The sequence below is a fragment of the Brachyistius frenatus genome, unplaced genomic scaffold, assembly GCF_029030835.1.
Source record: "Brachyistius frenatus isolate BFR_SWC_R1_liver_20210118 unplaced genomic scaffold, ASM2903083v1 Contig_35, whole genome shotgun sequence".
Classification (NCBI taxonomy): domain Eukaryota; kingdom Metazoa; phylum Chordata; class Actinopteri; family Embiotocidae; genus Brachyistius; species Brachyistius frenatus.
The window spans coordinates 698459-724965 of NW_027210634.1; the positions used below are offsets into that span (position 1 = coordinate 698459).

General features: G+C 46.7%; 1 protein-coding gene across 9 annotated transcripts in view; it reads left to right on the forward strand.

Moving 5' to 3' along the window:
- The window catches only part of dab2ipb (DAB2 interacting protein b), a 162040-nt gene that overhangs the window by 126236 nt on the left and 9297 nt on the right, over positions 1–26507 (forward strand). For all 9 annotated transcript variants that reach the window (XM_069700800.1, XM_069700801.1, XM_069700805.1 and 6 more), the window contains 8 exons: positions 357–911; positions 15429–15573; positions 17447–17591; positions 18019–18255; positions 18414–18615; positions 19546–19733; positions 22547–23468; positions 26039–26176. In XM_069700800.1, coding sequence (XP_069556901.1) covers positions 357–911; positions 15429–15573; positions 17447–17591; positions 18019–18255; positions 18414–18615; positions 19546–19733; positions 22547–23468; positions 26039–26176 — 2532 coding nt within the window. The remainder of the gene's footprint in view (positions 1–356; positions 912–15428; positions 15574–17446; positions 17592–18018; positions 18256–18413; positions 18616–19545; positions 19734–22546; positions 23469–26038; positions 26177–26507) is intronic.

Sequence of the window (26507 nt, forward strand, 5' to 3'; positions counted from 1 at the left end):
GTTTTTGGTGAAATCAATTGATGACATGAGTGGGTTGGCACTCTGAAATAATGTAGGAGTGAAATTTCTTTTGCTCTTTAATAACAGGAAATGGAAGCGAGAAAGGTTTTCTTATGAAATGTTTGAAAAACCGTCAGGTTACAATGGAGGAACTTCAAAGTCGAGATCTGAAGCAGATTCTCATTTGAATATTATCAGTTTATTTCTGTAATTATTTCTTTTGTTTAGTTTATTGGTTCACTAGTTTGTATCTCCCGCATCATTTTGATCCATTTCTAGAAGTTTATTTTTTGGGGAAAACAAAAACAAAAAAACACTTTACTAAAACCACTTCATGTCCTTATTTGCGTCTCCAGGACAACAGTCGTCGGGTAGAGAACATGCTGAGGCTGTGGATCATCGAAGCGAAGGACCTGCCGGCCAAAAAGAAATACTTTTGCGAGCTTTGTCTCGACGACTCGCTCTACGCTCGCACCACCTGCAAGCTCAAGACTGACAACGTGTTCTGGGGGGAGCACTTTGAGTTCAGCAACCTGCCGGCCGTCAGGAGCGTCACGGCGCACCTCTACAAAGACACGGACAAGAAGAAGAAGAAGGACAAAAACAACTACATCGGGCTCGTCAACATCCCCGTCGCGGCCGTCACCGGGCGACAGTTCGTGGAGAAGTGGTACCAGGTCAGCACGCCCAACCCCCCCAAGGGCAAGACGTCCGGGCCCATGATTAGGATCAAGGCCCGCTATCAGAGCATGAGCATCCTTCCCATGGAGATGTACAAGGAGTTTGCCGAGTACACCACCAACAACTACATGCTGCTGTGCTCGGTGCTGGAGCCCGGGATTAGTGTCAAGAACAAGGAGGAGATGGCGTGCGCGCTGGTCCACATTCTGCAGAGCACCGGCAAAGCCAAGGTTAGTGGCGATCGTTTCCATTTTTCACACGTTTCTTACTCTTCACAGACACCAAAAAAAAACACAAAAAAACAACAACATCACACCATTATCTCGCCACAAGTTACTGACACGACATTATAAAAGCTCACCAGAGGTTAACTATTCCTCCGCTCGCCGCTCGCCTCGTGAACTTTTGACCCTCCCCGTCGGCGTAACGCGGAGCAGACAAGGACCAGACAGACAGGTGATTTCCTGCCGCACCAGCCTGTATTACAGTTTTAACTCGAGCTAATCCCTTACATGTATCCCCTCCCCCCGCAATGCTCCGCGGCATACCGATGCAGGGGCCCGAGCGCAATATATATGCACCGCTGGCTGTTGCTGCACTACGAGCGCGGGGGGAGATTAGTTCGCCACAGCAGCAGCAGCAGCAGCAGCAGCAGCTCAGCCTCCCGTGACAGCAGGCCGGTGGACTCGAATAATCTTCAATCCGTCCAAAAATAGCTTCACAACATTTGTCTTTTTCAGTGCGAGCAAACAAATGTTGGCATTATGAGCTCGGATAAACAAACAAGAGTGCGAGATATATGAGAACTGACAAATCGGATTGGCCGCCGAGGTAAAATATGAGAAAGACATCCGATTGGCTGCTGAGGAAACAGTGTAAAGACCTTTAGTTCGAAACTGATTGGTTAGCAGATTAAAAAAGGTAAACAGCAATGTTGATAGCTGATCGGTTGTTTAATTTGCACTAAAAAGCTGCTGCTTTCCTCAGCTTCATTTCATTAGAAAAATCAGATTTTTTTTTTTTTTTTTTTTTATCCGTCTGCCTGACAAAATTACACTTTTAAAATAAGTGAAATTGTGTTCTGTAAAGATATTTTTTGGGGCATTTTTCAAGAAATGACGCGCAGTTCCATCAGTAGAGTAATCATGTTTTCGGCCTTAAGAAAATGTGAAAATAACAACGGGTTTCAGATGCATTTCTAACGGACACAAGGTTCATCTCTGTCAGAAAACAGGCGTCTTCACTAATAACTATTACGGCGATCATTCTGATATTACATCAGGCTGCTTTCATCGCTGCAGCATCAACTTCGCCCGCTCTGCCTCGTCAGTTTCCAGCGACAGTTTAGTTTTCCCTGACAATACCTCATCAGCGGAGCTTTGAAACTTTCTTTGACTTTATCTCGGCTCAGCGGGATGATGAGTGATTAGTGCTTAAGAAGTGATGTCTATCCACACCGTAGCGGCAGCCGGCTGCTTTTAGACTCCGCTCTGATGGCTGCTGATTGATGGGAGGGAAGAAGGGGGTACGAAAGGCCTTCCACTGGTCCCCGGAGACACGGTTACGTCCTTAATTACTTTCAATTAATCCCCTCCTTCCGCGCAAAGCACTAAAACTTCGAATTTCCCTCCTCACCTCCTTCCCTGCTGGATTTCTTGCTCGATGCACATACGCCTAGTGCTGCCAGCAAAATTTTTTTAAAACAAAATGAAAAAGAAATAGTTTTCCCGAGGTTGCTCATCATGATCTCAAATAATGCCCCTCAATACATCTGTGTTCATCTGTTGCCGGGTTGTGAATGCACTCCTTTTGAAGAAACAGGCAAACAAGCCAGTTGGACTGATGTAAACAACAAGAACTAATGAAAGCCGCTGTCGAAATGTTGAGTGTTAGCGCCGTTGACTGCTGCAGCTTCCTCCTTTCATTTCAAGACATGCTGAAGTGGCTCTGACGTATTTCGGCAGTACACACACCTACCCACCCACCCACACACACACACACACACACACACACACACACACACACACACACACACACACACACACCTACCCACCCACCCACACACACACACACACACACACACACACACACACACACACACACACACACACACTTTGGGTTTGATAGATGGAGCAGTCGCGTCATGCCTATAAGCAAACACCAAGAAACCACTTATGCAAAAATATTTTGCAGGCCTAATTAGGATATCCTCCACTGCTGCACAGACGCTTTATATATATATATATATATATATAAATAATCGAGCAATTTACTCCAACTCGGATGATGTCTGGAAAACAACAAACCCAGTAAGCCTGGTTTTTATTGTTTCATTGAGCCTTTGCTTTTTCACCTCCCTTATCGTGTTGCTTTCCAACTATCCGAGGCTGGAGTCAAAATCCATGAGTCAGCGTCTGATTCCGCCCGCGCCGGCGAGTTCAAATACAAAAGAGACCATATGCATCGCAGTCGCAGCAGACCGCCACGGAAGGAGCGCAGTGCAGCCCTGAGGACGCCGCAGCGGGGGGGGGGGTGAAGCGGAGGTGAAAGTCTCTCCGCGGTCTCCGAGCGGCGCCGCTGTCGGCGCGTCCGCGTTCAATCCACCGCGTGCAGGCGAGGAGCCGCTTCTAACCGCCGGCGTCGAGAAGGAGACGGCGATTTGCGGGGGTCGTAACGGTCATTAGCACGCGACACTTTGCGACTCCGGTTTCTTCCCGGTGTCACTTTTATCGCCCACCTCGGAGTAATCACGCCGCGCTTTTCCGTCTTCGTCTCCCTTCGCCTCGCTCATTCACGCTCCGCCGCGTCTCGAGGCCGAAGCTTCTCCGGAGAGACGTCGTTGTATTCGTGTCTGGATGCGTCGGCACGCACCCGACTCTCTACGCAAACGCCGATGCATAATCAGAAGGTGTGAACAGGTGATCGCAGGTCATTTATCCGGATTCATGCGTGAGCGAGTAGGCATGTATGAAGTTAACTTTTTTTTTTGGTTTTTAAATGCGAGTATAAAGGCCGTTTTTTTGGAGCACTGTTCTCGGCACGGCAATCAAAAACGGTGACGTCGCCCGTTTGTTTGTGAACGGCCGTTGGATCTGATCCGATCCGAGTCAGGTTATGGTTATCGGAGGGCGGGAAGTATTATCGTTGGGTTTCCGAAAGGTCTGTCAATCAAACTGACACGCCCCCAAAAACACTTTCTGAATCTTATCTTTTCATTAAATAATGGATTTACTTTCTGATGGACCGCCAGGAAACTAGTAAAAAAAAAAAAGCAGCAACTTTAGCAAACAAAACTGTAATAACTTGTGATTGACTTTCACGAGACAAGTTCAATCGGTGTCTACGGAGCTGCGACTTTTTGGAGCCAGCCTCTGGTGGCACTCTGTGGTATTGCAGCTGAAGGCACTTCTGCGTCGGCCTCATTTTTCAGACTTGAGATAAAATGATGTTCAGGAATCATGTCAAGCTACGTCCACTTTTACATGCAGTCTATGGTAAAACCATATTCAAATTTAATTCCATTTATGTGGCGGCAAATCACAACACAGGTTATATCAAAGGCACTTAACACAGTAAAATCCTTACAGAGGAACCCAACAATTCCCATGTAAACTTGGGAGAAAAACTCCCTTTTAGCAGGAATAAAAGCATATGAACTGGCTGTAAAATGATCTGGATTGCAATGAAGTTGTTCCTTAGTTTTGTCGGGTTTGCTCACAAACTGCAGACTTTTGCTGACGAAGCAAAGCGGTCTCAGTGCAGGATTTGATCAAAAGATGCACACGGTGTGTGCCGGTGGAAGAAAATGCACTAATGAGCACTCCTGCACTTCCCGTCTTGTCTTATTTTTAAGTTTGAAGCCATAAACCCAGCTGAATGAATCAGAACGAGAAATCCAGCTCTAACAATTCAGCTGTTTTGGTGCGTTGTGAGGTCACGAGGTCGCGAGGTCATCTCCTGCCCCGCGGGAGGCGCCGTTATGTGCTCACACCGCTTTCAGAAGCTCACCAGCAACAATAACAATCCTTCTGCTGTATCGGGAGTTGCCCGAAGAGCTTCACCTTCCCTTTCATCTGAAAATATCCAACTCCTGGCACGACTCCTCTCCGTTATTGATCCGGTCTCCTCGACGCCTCGGCCCCCTCAGCGAGATCATGTTCTAATTTTGCCGCCGCCCGTCTCGGCCGCGCCGACTGCGGGAGGCGGCGACAGGGAGGATTTATTCTTATGATACCTCAGCCGGAGGCGGGTGGCGTTCTGGTTTATTATGCCGCTGCGTCTTTATGTCACTGCTCCTCGAGGTAAACTAACACTGCTGCTTAAGAGGGAGAAAAATATGCCAGTCTCTCCTCCTCGCTGGTGAAACTGCCGTTTGGGGCCCTACAGCGCAGCTCCGGTCACGTCGAGCGCTTTTATTAATGTCGTCGGCGCCGTCGTCTGAAGGCAACGATGCTCATCGGCACAGCTGTGGCGCGCAAACACACACACACACACACACACACAAATAAACAGTTGGTCGTACGAACATAATACGGTGTGACAAATGATTTACTAACATGACATGAAGGCTCGGCTAGTTTTGTATTCCTCTGGGCTTTTTTTTTTTTTTTTTTTTTTTTTTTAAATGTGGCTTTGAATTGATCAGTTGTCCCCTCAGTGGGCCGGAGAGCGTTTTCGAAAACATGATCGCTGCTTGTCGACACCCTCCACAGTAACGGGGATATTATTTTTGATTGTGGTAATAGACATGTTGCCCCCCCCCCACCCCCCACCCCCACCCCTCCTCTTATGATGACGGATGCTGGAGGAGACAGCTCGACTGTGTGTGGATGTGCGGAGAGGAACAAAAGAGGGCACACATGAGGAACAGTAGACCGTATCCGCTCGTAAAGCTATGTAGATCAGAGATGCCCAATTTGGGGCCCGTGGGCCAAGTTTGGCCTACACTTTTTGTTTTGGGTCCACCGCGGCACTCGAAAAGCGTTTGCTTGTCCTCCTTATTCTTAAGTGCTTTCAAATGCAAAGACTACGAACCGTAATTCTTGCGCAGCTCACAAGTGACAAAATTGGAGTTTTATGGCAAAGTACAACACAGTGCCGCTAAGCTTCCCTTTTAAATGATACGAAGAATTATGGCATTCTCTCTCCTGCTAATGCTAACATGCTGCTGGTGACAGCAACCGGCAAAATCAACGTTTTTTTGACAGAAGTTTCTGCAAAATGATAAATTTACTATGACGCAGATTGAGGAGTAATGTTTCAAAATAGTCTATTTGAGATTTAAAATGCTAAGTTTCTATAGATAGATAGATAGATAGATAGATAGATAGATAGATAGATAGATAGATAGATAGATAGATAGATAGATAGATAGATAGATAGATAGATAGATAGATAGATAGATAGATAGATAGATAGATAGATAGATAGATAGATAGATAGATAGATAGATAGATAGATAGATAGATAGATAGATAGGTTCGGCCCTTCATAGGAAAGAGTTTGGGCACTTCTCTATTGGCCCTTACTGACAACAGGAAATGCAAGCAAAGCGCATCGGTGCCCTTGCTCTCCTCCCCGTCTCCTCCTGCAGCGAAGGCAGCGCATCATACCCTCAGACTGCTTAATGATTCCAGCATGATCTTTTATTGACCGTCTCCTGACGGCGTGGGGCGACCGAGGCGAGGTGACAACATTTTAAAAAGAGGGAAGAAATGGGGGGAGGTGCCAAACGGAGAAGACAATTTTTTTTTTTTTTTTTTAAAAAGGAGGGCGAGAGATGGAGGCAGAGCGGACGGAGCTATGTAGTTTCACCTTGCAGCGACGCGGCTCCGACAGCCAGACGAGCAGCAGAGGCGGAAATGCTCAGCTCCACGATGATGATGATGATGATGATGCACAACACGTTGATCTGGAAGCTCTCTTGTCACATTTGTTGGCACCGGAGACTGCCTACGTTCCGTCCCTCTCCGTCCCCCGGTGTCTTTTATCAGAACCATTTCCACGAGATTCATTTACATTTATTGGTGCGCAGCAAGGCGCACCAATAAAAAGAGGATAGAAATGTAACCGAATGGAGGAAAAATAAAAAAAAGCAACACTTTCCTCGCACGCGTAAAGCAAACAAAGCTGTGCTGCGTTCCAAATGACTTTCCTCCCCCCCCCCCCCCCTTCGGTACACTAACAAATAGTGCTCGTGCATGTTACCACTCTTATTAGTGTTGTTTCGAATCGCACGCTGCCGTTCTGCAGTGACTGGAAGTGACCTCAGCATGTGAGCACGTAACCCGCCAAAATATGTGCAGAAATTAAAGTGTTTTCGTGCCCTCCATTTAACACACTCAATAAAAACACTGATTCTTCTGTCCAGTCGCTGTAGTGGAAAAAAAAAACAATTTTTTTTTTTTCTGGTGTTCAGGAACAGCTGCAGCTTCCTTCGACGCCTTAATTTTGAAAATGCTTTCCATCGGTGGCTCCGCCCCCTTCCTCTACGTAGCCGAGACGGCGGCGGAAAGTGTCCAGCGTTTCCGCGTCTTCTTTTTGGACCGTTTTGAGCGCATCATCCTGGTACTGGACAGTGTGAACACACTTATACACTCGTAACTGAGTGTTAGTACACAAGTCCGCCATTTGGAACGCGGCACCGGTGATCTCTATACAACTAGCTCCCGCTCCTCGGCGACGTACCGAGGCCCCAACCCGAGTGAAGTTCAATAACCAGCTCCCTTTTGATCTCGCTTTCTGGAGTCCATCTCAGGAAGAAAAAAAAAAAAAAAAAAAACGTTTTGGAAATTTGATCTGCCTCTATTTGAAGCAAATCTGCAGCACTTGTAAGAACTGATGATTATAAAAAGTAGAAAGGAAAAAAAAGCATTTTTGTCTGGTGCTGTCTTTTTCTCAGACACTTCGCTAAAAATATCCCTTTGGTGCGGCACGCATACTTTCAGTGATGTAATAATAGTCCTCGTCTGCCTTGTTTCATGATAAGAAAACCCCTGGGAAAAACTGACATTAGAACAAGTGGAAAATGTTTTTTTAAATCAGATCTTTAACATTAGAGCAATGAGGATCATAGTAAAGTAGGCAAAATTTTAATTTAGTTGTCAAACACGTTACAGGGCTTCGCGGCCTTAATGGGAAGACGAGACACACCCATTCAGAAATACACACAGACAGACACACACACACACACACACACACACACATTCGCACAGGGAATACACGTGCAGCGAGTCGCCAGGCGTGATGTTTCGGAGCTGATGACACTTGCTGTAAGAGCCCCTCCGGTCTTTTTTTAATGATCGCGTGCACTTGCAGCTAAAAATCAGGACGAGTTGCAGGCTTTTCCTGTTGTTGTTGTTGGTTTTTTGTGCGCGTGTGCGACAAAAACTCTGTGTGCGACTGCACGAGAAGGATCCGCCTTCCCGTTTCCACCCGGCCTCCGGTCCTCTCCAGTAAAGCCAATGTGACCCTCACAGGAAGAGCTGCAGGCTATATAGCGCTGTAATACTACCCACCGGTCTCCAGGGAGGGGGGGGGGGCGGAAAGATGAGTCGAGTGAAGGATGGAGCGGCTGGAGAGCTTCCGGTTTTTCCTCTCCCTCCACAAATCTCTCCTCGGTTGTCGCCCGAGGCCAGAAAAAAAAAAAAAAAAAAAAAAAACCAGGCTCTCATCGATCAGTCGAATTGTTAATGTTGCCGGGCTCCTTTTTCACCCCACCGTCATTTCTATTTTTTTCGTTTTGTCTGTTCGGGCACAATAATGTGAGCATCGCAACACATTTTTCTTGTTTTTTTTTTTTTGTCATTTTAAATCCCCTAATGTGTATTTTCTGCCTCCTGTTTACATCAGCACTTGATGCCTCAACAGGTAATTTCCATTTTAGGAGTTTCCTAACGAATCACAGCAGCTCCACAGTCCATGACTTCGTCGCCGATGGTGTTTTTATCTGAGCTCCAAGATAATAATAAAAACATTTAAAAAAAAATGTTTTTTAAATCCCATGCACAAAAAAGTGTTTATGCCAAAATGAAAACCTTTTTTTTTTTTTGTTTTCTTTTTTCCCCTCATGCTTTGTTGGACATCGTTGGAATTTAATCCAGCAGTACAACACCTTGAAAGTAAAGTAAGCACTGGTTTGAATACATAGCGGTGTTTTTGTTTTGTTTTTGTTTTTTAGTTAACACAGGATTGATTCCACCGATGCACTGAAGTCAAGTAAATTTATCTGTCAGAATGAGACATCCACATATTCTCCAGACAGTTTTAAAGAAAACCGTATTGTTACTTTAAAGCTTTCTCGCTTTACTTTCGCTGCTCCAGTATTTCTCCTTTTAAGGCAATTTTGGATTCCTTTGCTTTATATTACCATAGAAACACACCAAAAAAAATAATAATAATAATAAAAAAAAATTAAAAAAAACATCGTCGCAGGTAGAAAGCATAAACATCACCCCATTTTTTTTTTTTTTTTTTACATGTACTTGCTTTTCTTTCCAAGACTGTTGAGTTCCGTCTTTGCAAGGCTCAGCGACCGGAAAGCATGCTGGGTTAAAACGTCACCGTGCGTCATTGTCTGAGACACACTTGGAGCAATGATCCCTGATCGACGTCTTGCAGGTTATGTCATCTCTTTCAGACCTTTGCATTTCGATTTTCGGCTCCAAAATTTGTGGCTGTGGAGGAACATCACTGAACAGAGCTGTAATGCGGCTTTTGCAGGAGAAAAAAAAACAACAACTCATCTACGTCTAGGGAATTTTCAACCGGACTGTTCCCAACTATTTATTAGGGGTTGTGAGCACTGCTGCACCACCACCTACCCTCTATTCAACCCTGCATTCATATCCCCCCCCTCCACCTCCCTTCCCCTTTTCTCTTGCCTCTTTTTGAGGCATGGTTTGCTTGATGAGATGTGGCAGCGATATAGTGAGCGTTCTACTTCTCCTTATTAGCACTGAAGCAGAGGGAAGGGAGGAGGAAGAAGAAGAGGAGGAGGAGGAGGAGGGTGGAGGCAGGCTGCGGGATTGAGGGCGTCAGAGAAGAGGATGACAGGCGAGAAAAACGAAGACACTCCAGTCTCTTTTTAGGACATGATTGCTCAAACTTTTGATGCTGGTTCTGGACGGTGCAGCCTGCGATGAATAATACAGAATAAACTGTCTGTTCCACTTTCCACTGTTTTAAACCTTAATTTCTGGCCTTCCAAAGAATGAAGTCTATTCTTTTTTACATATTTGAGTAAATGCCACTTACCGAGACCTGAAAGTTACGCGTTACTCGCTCCACTTTCGGATGCGTGTACGGCTCCGCCCACTTTAGCCTATTTAAGGGTCGTTAGGGGGAGAAGGAGCCCCGCCCACCTTTATGCCTCACTGGTCCTCGGTTATGGCGTCCTCTTTATATACGGTGGTGGTCACGAGGTTGAGCCAGAAGGTTTCGTCGTAGCCTTAACATTTGAAATCCAGTGGCTATATTTTGGACTTTAACCGTGACAGCTGACATGAGGCGGTTAGAGAGGGCGATGCTGTACTGTACTTCAGGCCTCATTGAAAACGGATGGATTTTCTGTGACGTTTTCATGCCCCCCCTTGTTTTTCTTGTGTGACATCATGTGGTCAAATGGTTTTTCAGTTTTACTTTGGTTTATGACTGACAACTTAAATGATTTAAGTAAATAATTTGTTTTGAGTAGAATCAATTTAAATGCCAAAAAGGAGCGAATTTAACTATTCTAGTTGATATTACTTAATTATTTTGAGGCAAGTGATTGCATTTCAAGAATTTGTGGAAATAATCTTTTGTTTAAGTAGAATCAACTTAAATACCAAATGTAGGGGACTTAACTATTTAAGTTGAATACACCAAAAAAATTTTTTTTTTATTAAAAGCAGCTTTGCAGAATAAATTGCCATTTTCAAATGCTTTTACCGTCCTTGTGAGCTTGCTAGCATTCGGGTTTTAGCATTAAACACCAAAGAGAAAATTCTCATCTTTCCGATTAAAATTTCTCACCAAAAAAAAAAAAAAGCAAGTCAGCACAGCTGACTCTCAAAATAGAAATGGTGGCATGTCTGTGAACATAAGGGCCGTAACGAAAAGGTCATCGTGGCAGCTGTAATAACATGATATTAAAGCATAACTTTTAAATAAAAATAACTGAGGAAATGTTCTGGTCAGGTTGCAGCAAGTCTGCTTTAATAGCACACTGAAATGAGAACCAGGTTGTTTGTTGCCATGTGGAAGAGTTAAAAAAAAAAAGAAAAGTAAGTGGCTTTAAGGACATACAACATTGCACGCAGAGAAACATGGTTGGAAAAAAAAAAAATGCAGTATGTACTTAAGGCAGAGTTCCTCATATCCATGTAATTAAATTCCAGGCTTTCATGGATAAATACTCAAAAACTTCCCGGGCACGCATGGACTGAAACGTCCACCTAGAAATGTCAGGGCCCCCCCCCCCCTTTTGTAGCCTGTCACGAAAAGATTGTTCGCGGTGGTTGGATCTAATTTTGGTTTCAGACTACCAGCGGAAATCATTGCTATTAATTTGTCTCTCTTGACGTCTCCCTTAGTTTTCCCGCTCCGTCCTCCTCCTCCTCCTCTGACCGTCCTCTCTAATCAGGCCGGGTTTTGCCTCACTTCAGTGGTCACATAAAGGAGCCCGGAGCAGAGAGGAGGGAACCACAGAGGGGTGGAGGTTAGAGAAGAGATCAGAATCGGGATGACACTTTCTTAAAATAAAAAATAAAAACACAAGACTGTTGGTCTAATGAAGGGGTGGGTGTCAATACACTACAAAAAAAAAAGTTCCCGTCAGCAATACTTCTTCACGAGTGAGGTGTCCACTTTGTAAACAAACTAAGAAATGAAAGGACGAGTTTTTGTCAGTCTTCAACCCCCATTGGAAGTAAATTTAAAGTGGCTTTTTAAAAAAAAAAAAAAATGTATATCAGAAAAAGACAGCGTAAACGTCAAAGAGACCATTTCCCCATAGATAGTCTCTTCAATCAGAGAACCAAGGTTACAATGTAACCACATGTTTTGCACATCTGGACGGTGAAATTTTCCCAGTTCTTTTCAGAAGTGCTCAAATCTCCCAAGGTTGCGTGGGGATGTTGAGTTAATGGACTCCCCCCCCCCCTCCCCGAGTGCAGCCACATTTTTCTCATTTTAGTTTGAGGTCTGCACTTTGACTCCGTCACTACAGGACATTAGTGTTCCGCTACCATGAGCTGGACCTGGATCACGCAGGTGACCTCCATTAGACTTTGTGACTTTTAAAACCAACTGGCTGCAGCAGTGATGACTGAAGTAGTGAGTCCCAAGAATACTAATTTTGAACACGTGTCCACAAGTAATAGAAATGGTCAAGCGCCTTAATATGAACAGCCAGCGGCACTTCTCCGCTCGTGTTCCTTCGCAGCGCGGCAGCGGACGGATGACGGTACACGGCACCAGTTAAACCTCAAACGCGGTGAAAAACAAAACAAAACGCTGGGTGGAAATAAAGAGTTTCATCCACGGTTTTTATACAGACGAATAGAAACAAATCTGACGAGTATTTAAAATGATTGCCATCAGGTGTTTATGTAACTGTGACGGGCCTCGTCGCTGCATTATTTTCGGAAGAAGCCAAAAAGCAAATCAGCTCAGAGACACACACATATATAAACGCCAGCGTGCGGATTTAACTTAAGTTCATTGATATGCGCATTTGTTAAAACGCAAGTTTTGATTTCCTCCTCCGTACAAGTTTGTGTGTATTTATATGCGCGTGTGCAAATGCGTTTAACCAAAAAGGCTCCTTTCACTGCACATCAGCGGATGATTGGCTCCCTGCTGTGTATCTTTGATTAGACGGATAACAGGCTTCTGCAGCGGCTATAGAAACCGTCTGAGACTTTTCTTTCCACCTCCTCCTCCTCCTCCTCCTCCTCCTCTTCCTCTGTTCCATTTTAAAAAGACCACCACTCCCGTCTTTTCTTCCTCTCCTTCTCCATTTCTCTCCATACATCTGCCGCTCGCCCCGCTTCTCCCTCGCTGGTTTTAACAAGCTGCCGGGGGACTCGCATGAGTGTACACCCAGAAATTTGTTTGAAGGGATCTAAACAAGGGATGATTCATCCCCAGATGGCTCCGTTTCCATCTCTTTCCTTCAAGACTTGAAAATTCTGGGAGCTTCAATGCCTGTCACACACACACACACACACACACACACACACACACACACACACACACACACACACACACACACACACACACACACACACACACCACCAGTTTTTCGCCACCTGATGATTACCCGTCCTCGTGGTGATCGTTCCATCTAAATTGTATTCACAGCCAGTTAAAGAGGACATTTTAATATGACTTTTTTTTTTTTTTTTTTTTTAAAGGGCTAATCTTTCATGGAAACTTATGTTGCATTCAAATGCGGTCGTTTTTGCCACGTTACGCGAGAAGAGTCCATACGAACGGCCCCCTCGTGGTGTTCATGATGCCGGAAGTCCAAATTTTATACATGACCCGTTTGCTGACGTTTACGGAAATGACAGAGGCCGTGGAAGGTTATTTTTAATAATAATAATAATAATAATAATAAACCTGGTAAACAGGGGTCATTAGTTGGGAAACACAAAGCGGGAGAGACAAAGTAGGGCCCTTTTGAGCACTGGAAATCAGTCGTACTTCCACAGCAGCCCACTAACTAATCAATATGATGGAAAACACGGGGATTTGACCCGACCCAAAACAAAAAGTTGGGAAAAGGGAAACAGAAATATAAACTTGAGTCTGGTTGGAGGAGGAAACCTTCTATAATGGTTGCACTAAAGGGAAACAAAACAACAGCAAACCAAAACAAACAAACAAAAAGAAAAGAAAAAAAAACTTTCACATTTCACTCGCACAATTCCCCTCCCAAAACCAAACACACACCGCAAACCCAGCGAGCCGACCGGAGGTGTCGACTCTCTGGAGACACGCACACAACCTGAGCTCCCAAACCAGCCTCTTCGTATAACCTGCCGCCGGGCTGATTAGAGCCAGGCGAGGGAAACGTCACGGGTGCAGCTCGTTGCTCCTGACGACCGAACGCGCCGAGCCTCTGACCACGTCGGTTTACATTCGCTCCATTTCTATGACAGCGGGCGTCCAAATCACACTTTTAAGCATCCGAATGAAAGTTGAGAAAAAAAATATATATATATATTTGCCATTCAGGCGTCTATTCAGGGATATATTTTTCTCCTCGCACTGAGGGATATTTCTAAATCGGATATCAAAAAAAAAAAAAAAAAAAAAAAAAAGTGCTACTTTGTTTGCCTCCGTTTTATCATTGCAGAATTGCGCTTCGTTCGCCGGTCTTGAAATCGTGTTATTGTGTTTTTTTGAAAAGCTGTCACACCGGAGGTCTAGTTAAGCGAGAGACGCTCCCGTCTCCTGTCTCACACTGAGCGCAGGTGCAGCCGACGAAGGTGTTTAACGATACTCGAGCTAATTATGTCCAACTGCTTCACGCGGCTTAATGAGTGTCAGACAGCCGCTGAAATTAGATAGCGAAAAAGAAAATAACGTTTTGTGATTAATGTCGCTATTAAAGCCGTTTTAGTCAGTTTGTTTGTTTGTTTTTCTTAACAATGGATGAAATAACCAGATGTACTTGAAAGGAGTCGCTGCTCGTGACGAACCCACAGAGAATTTAGTCCCGTCCTCTCCCGCCCCCCCCGCCCCCCGCCCCCCGCCCCGCCCCGCCCCGCTTTCGGCTCTTGCGGAGCATTTGAACAACTCCCAGCTGATCGGATTTTCGGTCTTTTTGGCTCTTAGAGACCTGCCCCGAAAGAACAAAGTCAGCGACTACCTGGTAAACACAGAGGAGCGTTTATCTGCCGAAATCACATCGTTCCGTCGGGAGTTAAGAGAGAGGGAAAAAAACAAACAAAAAAAAACAGAATGGAAAGCAAATATTAGACTTTGCGTGCATCGGGCGTCAGGAGAGACGACCGAGGAAACGCTGACGTTGCGTCGGCTTGTGTTTACCCGTCCGTTTCGTCCAGGCGGGGATCCCCCCCCCCCCCCCCCCCCCGTGTGTTTTTGTTGGTTGGACGGAGGCCGGTTGTGCGCGGTTAAGATTCCTCTGATTTGTTATGTAATTGCCGCTTCGACTTCGTCACGCCGCAAAGAAGCCGACGGCCGACGGCGTTCGTTGCGGTTGACCCGCGGGCGGAACGAGCCGGCACGAAGGGCTCCGCCGAAGAAATAAAGTGGCTCGAGCGTGCGCGCGTCACGCGGTCGACGGCTGCTGGAGAGCCGATCGGGCGATTGTTTTCGCGGCGTTTTAAATGATTTTAGTCATGTAAAATATCAGAAGGCTCGACAAACGGAGGGGACGGAGATGAAATGTCAAAGCCCAGACCTGTTTTTGTATTATAACCTGCTCATTTATTATCCGTTTGTTTTACCCACTACCTTTTAACTCTCTTTTGAGGATGTTCTTTCATTTTTATTAGTTGAATCATTTATATTCATTCCTATTTATATCTTCATCTGTTTCACATCCTAATTGCAAAAGTCTCACCCCGACACCTTGTGTAATTGAACAGGCATTTTTGTTATCGACTAATTCCTCCGGTGCGTGCGATCGGCGCGGGATTTTCGCGACTGCCGGTTATTAACCCCGTGCTCGTCTCACCTTGGTTTTATTTATTTTTTTTATTTTTTTTGTTGTTGTTTTTTTTCCGCTGCAGGACTTCCTCACGGATTTGATGATGTCGGAGGTGGACCGCTGCGGGGAGAACGAGCACCTGATCTTCAGAGAGAACACGCTGGCCACGAAGGCCATCGAGGAATACCTCAAACTGGTGGGACAGAAGTACCTGCAGGACGCCCTCGGTGAGCGGAGCCGAGAAAGAGGCTGTAATGAGAGAGAGAGAGAAAAAAAAAGAGCCGCTACGTGTCCGTACTTGAAGTCTTCTCATGTACTTTGGCTTTTTTTTTTTTTTTTAATCTGTTTGTACATGTTTATCTCCTGAATGGAAACCTTTCATCTGATTCCCGTTTATTCCAATCTCCTTCACATTCACCTCCGAAGTCATTTATTCACTCACACTTGGAATTTTTTTTTGTTGTTTTTTTTTTTCTCGTTAACCGCGGTGTCAGGTAATTAAACGTAGTGGGTAGAGTGCAATTCAGTAAACACCAAACGGCAGGAGAGATTAAAAGCGCCCCCGTTCCCAAAGGTCCGAAATCCGATAAAGTATGATCACGTGGCACTTATTATACATGTTTTCTCAAATTTGATTTCATAACCGGGCGAACGGTTCGGCGTCCTTTTCTCATTGGCAGAATGAGTCGATGGGTATCTCGACTGACACAAACATCATCTGCACCCGGCCGACTTTGAGCGAAGGCGGCGTTCACACCCGGACGAGGTCGCCCGTCAATCACGAGGGCCGACACACGGAGACGGACACAAACAGACACGCGTGCATTTACAATCACCGATTAACATAACAAGCATGTTTTTTTTTGGGGGGGGGGGGGGGGGGGGATGGTGGGAGGAAACCCGGAGCACCGGGACAGAACCAGCAAAGTCCACGCTCGCAGCCGAGGCGCGAACCCACAACCTTCTTGCTGTGAGGCGACGGCGCGAACCGCTGCAGCAACACGCCGCCCTCAACTGCTACGGTCGCAATGAATCATACAGTTTTGACATTTTCATTCTTTAAAAAAAAAAAAAAAAAAAAAAATTGACAAGATGATCATTTGTGGATTTCTGAGTGTCAAACCGAACCGTGAACGCCACCCGTTTAGAGTCTCACTTTGCCTCGTCCGCAGTTTCAACTTCAGCTTTAGTTGGAACAGAGTGAAGCTGAGATGAAGATGAAAACGTTACTGTCCCGCGCGCGAACAGCGACGCTCGGGAGTCGTTTAATTGTAGACGCCGACGCGAAAGACAGACGAGAAGGCGGCGTACGGTGCGAACGCAAAACCGTTCTCTCCGCGCGGGCGTGACAGGGAGTCGTGAAATATTCCAAAGTGGATCAGCTCTGTGCGGAACGACGTGCAAGCGTTACGCGACAATGTCGGCCCAAGGTTAGACCGAGTCTGTTTGTCCGTCGGCAGTTCGAACAATAAGCACTTTGTATGCGTTGTGTGCCGTTTTTTTGTTTTTTTTTTCCTCCCTCCTAATTCTCGCCGCACACATCCTTTCTGGCCGTCCTCGCCGACTCCAAAGCGCCGCCCGTTTCCTGCCGTGGATTTCAATAGGGTCGGTTCGGAGGGAAATTGAAGGGGCCGGTACATTATGCATCGCTTGTATCGCTTTTATTTGTTCGACTCCGCTGGACCTGTGATTGGGGGGGGGGGAGCAGCCTGGTTTCCCTTCACACCACCGGAGACAGAAGACACTCCTGTCCCCGGCTCGGTAATGCTGATTGGAGCGGAATAACAATCTCAGACCGCTGCCAAACTAAAGACCCTTCAGACTCATTCAGGTCAAAGCAGAAAATGGTTCGTCTTTCAGTCAAACAATCAAACAAAAGCTTTGTTATCATTTGATCATCTATTTTTTTTCCGGCGTTTATTTTTATTTTGGTGCGTCTGTTGTCCGAGATCAAACTAGAGAAAGGTCTTTTCTTTTTCAGTTTACGATTTTTAGCCCAGCGGGACTTTGAAACCACTTTTAGTGGTATTTGCCTCGCAGATGAACAAGAAAACTTATTGTTCTGTATGGGTGCCTGTTTTTCTTCTTTTTTTTTTCCAGGCGAGTTCATCAAGGCTCTGTACGAGTCAGACGAGAACTGTGAGGTCGATCCGTCCAAGTGTTCGTCAGGTGACCTGCCGGAACACCAGAGTAACCTGAAGATGTGCTGTGAGCTCGCCTTCTGCAAAATCATCAACTCATACTGGTGAATACGGAAGTTTTCAGCTGATGGTTGTTTTTTTGTTGTTGTTTTTTTTTCATTTTGTTCAGAAAACCGCACACACTAAGTGTGGGTTCGTGAACTCTTTAAGGCCGGGAAGGTCTTCGCACATATTTCATGGCCGTGAACAATTTATTGCATCAAAATCCCTCGATTCATATATATTGTCCTGAACAGCACAGATTTCTTCTTAAGGGTCTTAAACGCAATTAAGGCTGCAATCCAGGAGGCTTTTAATTAGGTTGCGTGTGATTTAGCAGCGGCTGTCAATTATAAAGGACATCTGTTGTTCAAAACTTTGATATATGGGCTTTTTAAGCAGCTTGAAATCTCAAGAAGGCTTTAAGAAAAGAGCCGACAAAGCAGTCCCTTCGCTAAAAACTCTTCTCTCCCGTCTGTGCTTCCTCGACAGCGTCTTTCCGCGAGAACTGAAGGAGGTTTTCGCGTCGTGGCGGCAGGAGTGCAGCAACCGGGGTCGACCGGACATCAGCGAGCGTCTGATCAGCGCGTCCTTGTTCCTGCGGTTCCTGTGTCCGGCCATCATGTCGCCCTCGCTTTTCAATCTGATGCAGGAGTACCCCGACGACCGCACGGCACGGACGCTCACGCTCATCGCCAAGGTCACGCAAAACCTGGCCAACTTCACCAAGTGAGTTTCCGATTGCGGTTTGGTAGTTCGAATCGAGGTGGACGACACCTTCTCCTACGACTCGCACGAGCTTAATTCTGCACTGCTCTTTTATTCCCCCCCACCACCACCACCACCACCACCACCACCACCGTCTCCTGTTCCTGTTTCGCCATCAGATTTGGTAACAAGGAAGAGTACATGTCCTTCATGAACCAGTTCCTGGAGCACGAGTGGACCAACATGCAGCGCTTCCTGCTGGAAATCTCCAACCCGGAGACAATCTCCAACACGGCGGGCTTCGAGGGCTACATCGACCTCGGCCGGGAGCTCTCGACCCTGCACTCCCTTCTTTCCGAGGTGGTCTCCCAGATGGACCAGGTACTGAAGAATACGCGCCTCCGTCAGCCGTCACCGGGACTTTTTCCGTCGCTCAGCTTGAACTGGTTTCAGTGTTTTGTTTTAACCGCGGCTTCGGATAAAAGCACCTGCCCAATAAATGCACGTTAAAATGGCTGCCGGAGCCGCACGAGTTTGGTTGAACGGGTGGATTTCGGTCAAATGCTCAGATAACGAACGCGGTCGTTTCCATCCAACATATTTCTTTCCGGGGTTTATTGTTCCACAAAATCAAAAATTTCACAACTACCTTTTTACACGCGCTGAAAAATTCTTCTTCGCAAATCTGTAAAGACTCGGATTCATTCATATTTAAATATTGTCGTATTTTTTTTTTTTTTTACCAATAAGGATGGGATCCGGCTGGTCAAAGGAGATCTCAAGGTTTTCAGTGCATTACCACGAGCTTCGAGGGTTTGAATTGCGCTTCGGCCACATCAGTATGTTTATCACACATAAATCAATAATTTATCATTGCATTACACAAACTGCACAAGGGGAGAACAGTGGGAAGACTCGGAGGCTGGGTGAGCCATATTAATGGATTCACAAGGACGCGTACATTAGCGCTCGTAGCAGATGGAAAGCTGGTGCTGGCAGATTATTTTTTTTATTTTTTTTTGTAGCTCATCCAGCTTTCTTTCTGAAACCTTGTCTTTTAATAATTCAGAAATCAAGTCTGGTTGATATTCCAGTCCATCAGACTGGCCAGCCTATTCCATTATTCAGCATGATGTCTGAATAAAAGAGTTGATTGCACGGCGCCGGGAAAATAACTAGGTCTAAAAATTATGCAAATATGAAATTCAACCGAACAACACTTAAATGAAATCTAATTAAAGCCTCGGCTGAAGTGGTCCGGAGTAATAATTTCATTTGGCTTAAACTTAATTGTGTCTCTATCTATCACAGAGCGCAGCCTCCAAGCTGGGTCCCCTCCCCAGGATCCTGCGGGAGGTGAACACGGCTCTGTCCAACCCGTCCTGCGTCCAGATGACACCGGGACAGTCCTCGGAGCTGATGGGCTCGCCCCCCGCCGAGGCCAGCTGCAGCATTTCCACCGGTCTGCAGAAGATGGTCATAGACAACGACCTTTCAGGGTAAGGAGTATCAAAGGCCTCGTGTGGCACTCGGGGAAAAAAAAACAGGACGTATTAGTTTACAGCAGCGCTCCGCAAACTGTGGTGAAAAGCAGTTGCAAATCGTTTATGTGTTGTAGCAATAAAGCCGCATCACGTCTAACACAGCACGACGCTGACGTCGTCGATTGCCGAGGGCGGACTCAATTTTCATTTTAAAATTGGCGGCGAGGTCCAACAAAACAGCAGGTTTCTAAGCCCCGCCCCCTTGCCGATTTTGAGCAATTTTCCTTTTGATTAATAGATATATTCTTTGATTTTGAGATGGCAGCCCTGTGATGTGGTTATTTAGCCTTTGTGAGGCTGTCGCGTCGATAAAAAGGAAAAGTCCATTTCTTTATTTTGACAACATCTGCCGGCATCTACAGCGTGAAGTGGTTCATGGGAAATGTTATTTCCTCCACAGCGGCACTTCTGACTTATACGCGAGACACTTTTTTTTTTTTTTTTTTTTTTGAATATTAGTTTTGAATCGAGGCCCCGAAATTCAGTCGCATTTTTAGGGCGTCTAAAAAGAAGTGAAAAGTTTTTTGTTTGCATGCGGACACGTTGAAGTGAGCAGCGCAGAAAAGGCTTCCGACGGTGAGCTGGCAGCTGATGTGTATTTATGCTGCAGTTGCTGACATGGATATCAGCAGTGCCAGTTATAGTTGTGGCAACAATAAATACACGGCGATTAATAGATTTACAGTCCGGTTCTTCGCCGCCCCTCCCCTCCCCCCCTCCCCGGCGGCAGCTAAAGAGACACACGTTTCCCAAAGTAGCCGGTAGAGACCAAAAACAGACCTTAAAATAAATACATTGGAAACGCGACTCGACACAAACAAAATAATGATGTTGCTCTCTAACGGCTGGATTTGTAAACAAGCAACTGTCGGCCAACAGGTTCACCGCGTTAGCTCGGTTCCGCGATCACTTGTTTCTGCTGCCCCCTAGTGGTTGAAATTCCAATAAATATAAAAGCAGAAGAAAAACAAACAAAAAAAAGATCTCCAACAGACTTTTTTTTTATTTTATTTTTTTATCAGTAAACAGACAAACAAGAATATGAGATGTAGAAGTTTTTTTTTTTTCATCTCACTGCTTTTCAAATTCTAGAAACTTGAAATCTTTTGAAGCAGCTCCCCTTTTTTTTTTTTTTTCCCCCAGAGGGGTTTGGCTGCCCTGAAATCTCCGCGCCTCGTGTTTATTCACAGCTTTTCATAATTCATACGTACAGGACCCCGGTGGTCCGAGCTTTCGCCCCGTTAATGCCAACGCCAGCAGCCGGCCCGGGGGAGCGTAACTGATTACAGGTTCGAGGTCTGGAATTGATTTCGAGAAAGGTTACTGGCGGACCCGCCGCCGGAAACGAGACTTTTTGCCCAAAACGCCGCATGGTGCGCGCGATCTTTCACGCGCTTGATTTTGTGTGTAACTTGTGGTTTTGTGCATCGGTGCTGAAGTATGAATCTCTTGTTTTGGTTTTTTTTCCCCGCCGTCAGCTCAATTTGCGTTTCTCACGCTGCCGATTTTCGCTGAGCGTTGATGTTTGTCAGGTGAGGCCGTGACACCGCCGGAGTGTCACCCCTGCTTGTTTTTGGTTTTGTTTTTTTTTTTGGGGGGGGGGGGGGGAATACACACTAACACAGCACTTTATCTTGCTTATCTCCCGTCCTCTCGCTGTCTGGCAGAACGATGGCAAGGTGACACTTGGAAGCACATTAGTTATTATATATAGATATATATATATAAGAAATATACGAACGGCGGCCAGAGAAAGTAACACCGCCGTCAGAATACAGGCGCACAGATGGAAACACACGCACGGAGCAGGAAGACGAGACGACGGGAGGAACAGGAAGCGAGTCAGACAGCTGGTATCATCACGCTCGTCGGGCCGCGGGATCAATCGAGCTAATTATGCCGTGTCCCCATATGACCCGACGTTGAGCGCCCACCCTCGCCACTCCATCACAATAACCCGTGTCGTGCGCGCCGCGACGCCCCGAAATTCAAAACGAGCGTCGCCGTTCCCCGCCTCGACGGCTTCTCTTCCACGAGCAGGGGGCTTGAAAAGCGGCGGAAAGGACGAGCGGACAGTGCCGAGACTTAAGAAACGGCGAAGATGTCGAGCAGGACGAAGCGGGGGGAAGGAGGCAGAGGAGGGACGGGTAATTGAACAAGGGAGAAGGGACAAGAGAGAGCGGGAGGAGACGAGCGCGACGTGAATGACAGAGATTATTGGAAGATAAGTCGGACCTGTCGGCGTAATCGTCTTCTGGCGACGAGGTCGCCGCCGTCTGCAGGCGGAAGGGAAGGAAGCAAATTGGAAAGTGACGGACGTTTTTGAGTGCGGAGGCCGCATTTCCTCAGAAATGTATTAACAGAGTGCTTGGTTGTATTAGAGTTCCAGATATTAATAGACTTAAAGCAATATTATGTAACATTTGGCAAAATAAAAGGGAAAAGATGAATTCGAAAGCAATAAAAAAAAAAAATGCACTGTTGCTCAATTCATTACACTCCGCTTCAGCCGTACGTGGGCTCTTGTGACTTTTTTTTGATGGCTAATATTAGCTGATGCTAATGAAATTTACGGAGATTTGACTGCAGAAGGCACAATTGCTGGTTTGGTTTGCTGCTGTTAAAATATCTCTGATTTTTTTTTTTTTTACTCCATTTTAGCATTGAGCTAACCAATATAACTAGTTGTTTTTGCTATCAGTCTGCCACAGCACTATTCAAATATGGATTTTTATAGGTTTTAATTTGTACTCTTTGGTCTCTTTCAGATTGGTTGACTTCACCAGGTTACCCTCACCCACCCCAGAAAATAAGGACCTTTTCTTTGTGACAAGGAGCTCAGGGATCCAGCCTTCCCCCGCACGAAGTTCAAGCTACTCTGAGACCAACGAGCCTGACCTGGGCATGGCCAACGGCAGCAAGAGTTTGTCCATGGTGGACCTGCAGGACCCCCGCATCCTGGAGGGCGGCCCAGGTCCCTGCTCCTCGGACAGCCCGGGTGAAGGCCCGGCTTCCGCGGGAGGCTGGTCGGCCAGAGTCCCACAGAGTAACGTCCCCGGGGGTCCCACCCTGAGGAGGCCGGGCCAGACCCCCACCACCCCCGGCACGGAAAGCACTCCGGGCCGACCCGCCCAGCTGCTAGCCCCGCTGTCCTTCCAGAACCCGGTGTACCAGATGGCGGCATGTTTGCCCGTGTCCCCTCGCGGGATGACCGACTCGGGCTCGGAGTGCCACAGTTCTGTTAGTTCCCACAGCAACAATGAGGACGGACCCGCGGGAGGGAAACACGCCTTCTTGAACCACGGCGGAGGAGGAGGAGGCGGAGGAGGAGGAGGCGGCGGCGGCGGCGGAGGAGGTGGGGGGGGCAGCAGCGGGGACGAGTACACCAGACGTTCGGGGGAGTTCAACCGCCGGCAGCTGTCCCTCACGGAGACGCAGCACCAGCCCGCCGTCCCCAGGCAGAACAGCGCCGGCCCGCAGCGGCGGATAGACCAGCCGCCGCCCCAGAGCGTCACCCGGGGCCGCACGCCCCCCAACCTGCTCACCAGCGGGCCCTACGCCCGCCCCTCCTCCGGCAGCATGATGACGTCGTCGCCCGACTGGCCCGGCAGCGGGGCTCGGTTACGACAGCAGTCCTCTTCCTCCAAAGGCGACAGTCCCGAGACCAAGCAGAGAGCTCAGCACAAGCAGGTACGGGTTGCACGCCGGGACGGCCGCGGGCGTCGCGTACGCATCTTTAACTCGGGGCTAATTAAGGGTGACATTAATTTGGGGCATTATTCGAGACCGCCGGCTCAAGCTGCCTGAGTCCGTGCAATCACGTGAAATTACAGTGATATTAAAAGTTGCTGCTACAAAACGCCCATTTGTGTCATAGCGTGTTGGGGGGAGAAAAAAAAAAAGCTTGTGTGGGTGTACTCGCTGACACTGCACATTATGCCCTAGTGAACTGCAGTCTCCGTGTGTGTGTGTAATAATGGTAATTTGCATACAGGCAGCTCATCACTTCACCAGTTTTACTGGTCAAGTTTAATAGGATGAGGACGAGGAAGGTGCAGGAACAATTAGGATCTCATTAACTAACGATATGTAAACTCACTTCTGCTCACAAGGCAACAGGAAACAGACCTCGTGGAAACAAACCGACCGTAATTTTGCTCGGCCGGCACGTCGCTACAGTTTGGATGTCGGTGGCCAATTCGATTTAAAGTCAGCAAAGCCTTTGCTGGCGAGTCCGTTTTCATTTGTGGCGGGTCGGACGATAGGCTCAGCTGTATTCAGAAGCACTGGTCGGTGACTGGCCGAAGGGGAGGACATCTGTATGTCAAACATAGCGCCTTGCTCTCCACTTTACTGAAGAGTCCACAGGATTGTCTTTAGCCCGACCGACTCACTGACAGGCAACAAATTGAATTCGTAATAAGCAAAGCTTAAGTCCAGGATCTTAAAGCCACTATGTGAAGAGTTTAGGTGCGACGGACTATCGTGTCTCTCTTCAGGGACGTTTATATTCACCTGTCTTTCCACCGCTGTGGTCCAGACTAGCTGATGGATCGACACGAAATGTTTCACAGGAATTCACGGTCCCCAGAAGATGAGCTTAATATACCTTTTGTAACCCTGTGACCTTCCCTCGAGTTGTACACTCATCCGGTAGAAGATCTCCACGCGGACTGCATGGATTATTTAACGTACTCGTGCAGCCGACAGCCTTTTCTTCCACTGCTGGTATCGACTCTACTCGTTTTGTACGGGGTACTTCACTGGATTTGGTTTTCCACTGCACACAGTGACCCCTTGTCGCTATCGTAATGGCGCCACATTAAATTCCTGCAACACACGCACACACACGCACACGCACACACACACACACACACACACACACACACACACACACACACGCACGCACGCACACGCTTGCTGAATTCTCTCATTAGCATCCAGAACCCACCTCAAAATGAGTACAGCGTGGTGTCGCCCGTTGCCATTAATCAATTTGTACAGCGAATTTGAACAATTACAGCTGATATGGGAACTTGGCTTTTTAACAAGGGGCGGGTTTTTAGCAGGATGTCCCGGGTCGTGCAGTGACACTGACTTCTCCCTGACCCGTTAGTGGGCTGCGTTGTTTTCAAGTCACGATTTAGTCTCAGCTCAGCTGGCGTAGAACCTCAACGGCATCGACATTAAAAAAATAAAAATAATAATAATAATAATAATAATAGCGGGGCAGCAGGAACTATCCACAAGCCCCAGTGTCGAAAAGCGAGTAGAGTCGAGCTGAGCCAGTAAAAAGCATTGGAAAGAAGGCTTACGTGTTTCTTTCAGCACATTTACCAGCACAGGCCGAGACCTGTGAAGGGGAACGGTGTCGTCTCGGAAGTTGTTTAATCCTGCATAGTGGCTTTAAGTTTATTTCCTTCCTAGTATAGTATAATGGTACGTTTTTGTTTTAATTGAGATAACTGGATGTTGATTGGAAATTATAGTTGATTAACCGTGTATCTTAATTCATTCATTTCGCAATCCCGACAAACTGGCTTGTTTCTAAGTGGGCATCAGTCGCTATTGACGGGAACAAAATCTTAACGGTTCGTAAAGTTTCAGGTTAAAACAGCACAAAGTTTCTTTCTTTTGCTCCGTTTTGTCAATTTTCAGATATTCAGACACTTCGGCATTTTCGAACGCCCCGAGTGCAAAACGAGCGTGTTGGATTATAAAAGCATCCGCGTTTTCCCTCTCGCGTACTCGCCGCGGCCACCGCGGCCACCTCTCTACTCAGCTGGTCATCAAGAGAGAGCTGGCGGACGGAAACCAAAACACAGCATAACTGCGGGTTTCTGCCTCCGGGCCGGTTTCAATTCGCTCCTTTATTTTTAGAGTTGTTACCTTCCTTGCTGCGAGTATGACACTGCAGGTGTTCTCACTCACACATGTGAAAAACAACAACAAAATAAAAAAAATATATATATATATAAAAAATAAAAAAAAAACACCTGCCTCAAAGTGTGTGTGAGCGTGAAGACTGGAGCGTGTATCCATTCCACCTGCTGCTTTCAATCCAAATGAGTTGGTGCATTTCAAGCTTATTTCTGTTGTTTCTGTGGTGTTATTGCAACCTCCCTGCTTCTCCCTCCCTCCCCGTCACTTGCACTCAGCTCATGCGTGTGTGTGTGTGTGTGTGTGTGTGTGTGTGTGTGCGCGTGCGCGCGCGTGTGTGTGTGTGTGTGTGTGTGTGTGTGTTGTGTTGGTTTCACTAGGCCCCCTCCCCAGTGAACCCAAGTGCGCTGGACCGCACAGCAGCCTGGCTTTTGAATATGAATGTGCAGTTTTTAGACCATGAGGGGATGGAGCCCGAGTCACTGAGAAACAGAGAGGATCTAACTCAGGTGGAGAAGGTAACCTGCCATCCAACCTCTGACCTTTACCAACCCCCTTCCTTTCACAAACCACCTCAACCTTCAGCCCTGATACCCCCACTGACCTGTCCTTTCTCTCTTTACCACTCATTAGTTCCCTCATTTACCTCCCTCCTGAAAACACCCCTTCTATTCTCAATTACCTGCTCTATATATTCCCACTCTGCCTTTGCCTCTGAGCCCCAGGTTTTCTTAGACAATTTGCCACTTCAAGCCATACTACGCACATTTATAACACAGCAAGCATTTATTGCATATTAATTCGGTCGTGGAAATTGGGAAAAAAAAAAAAAAAAAAAAAGTACTGATT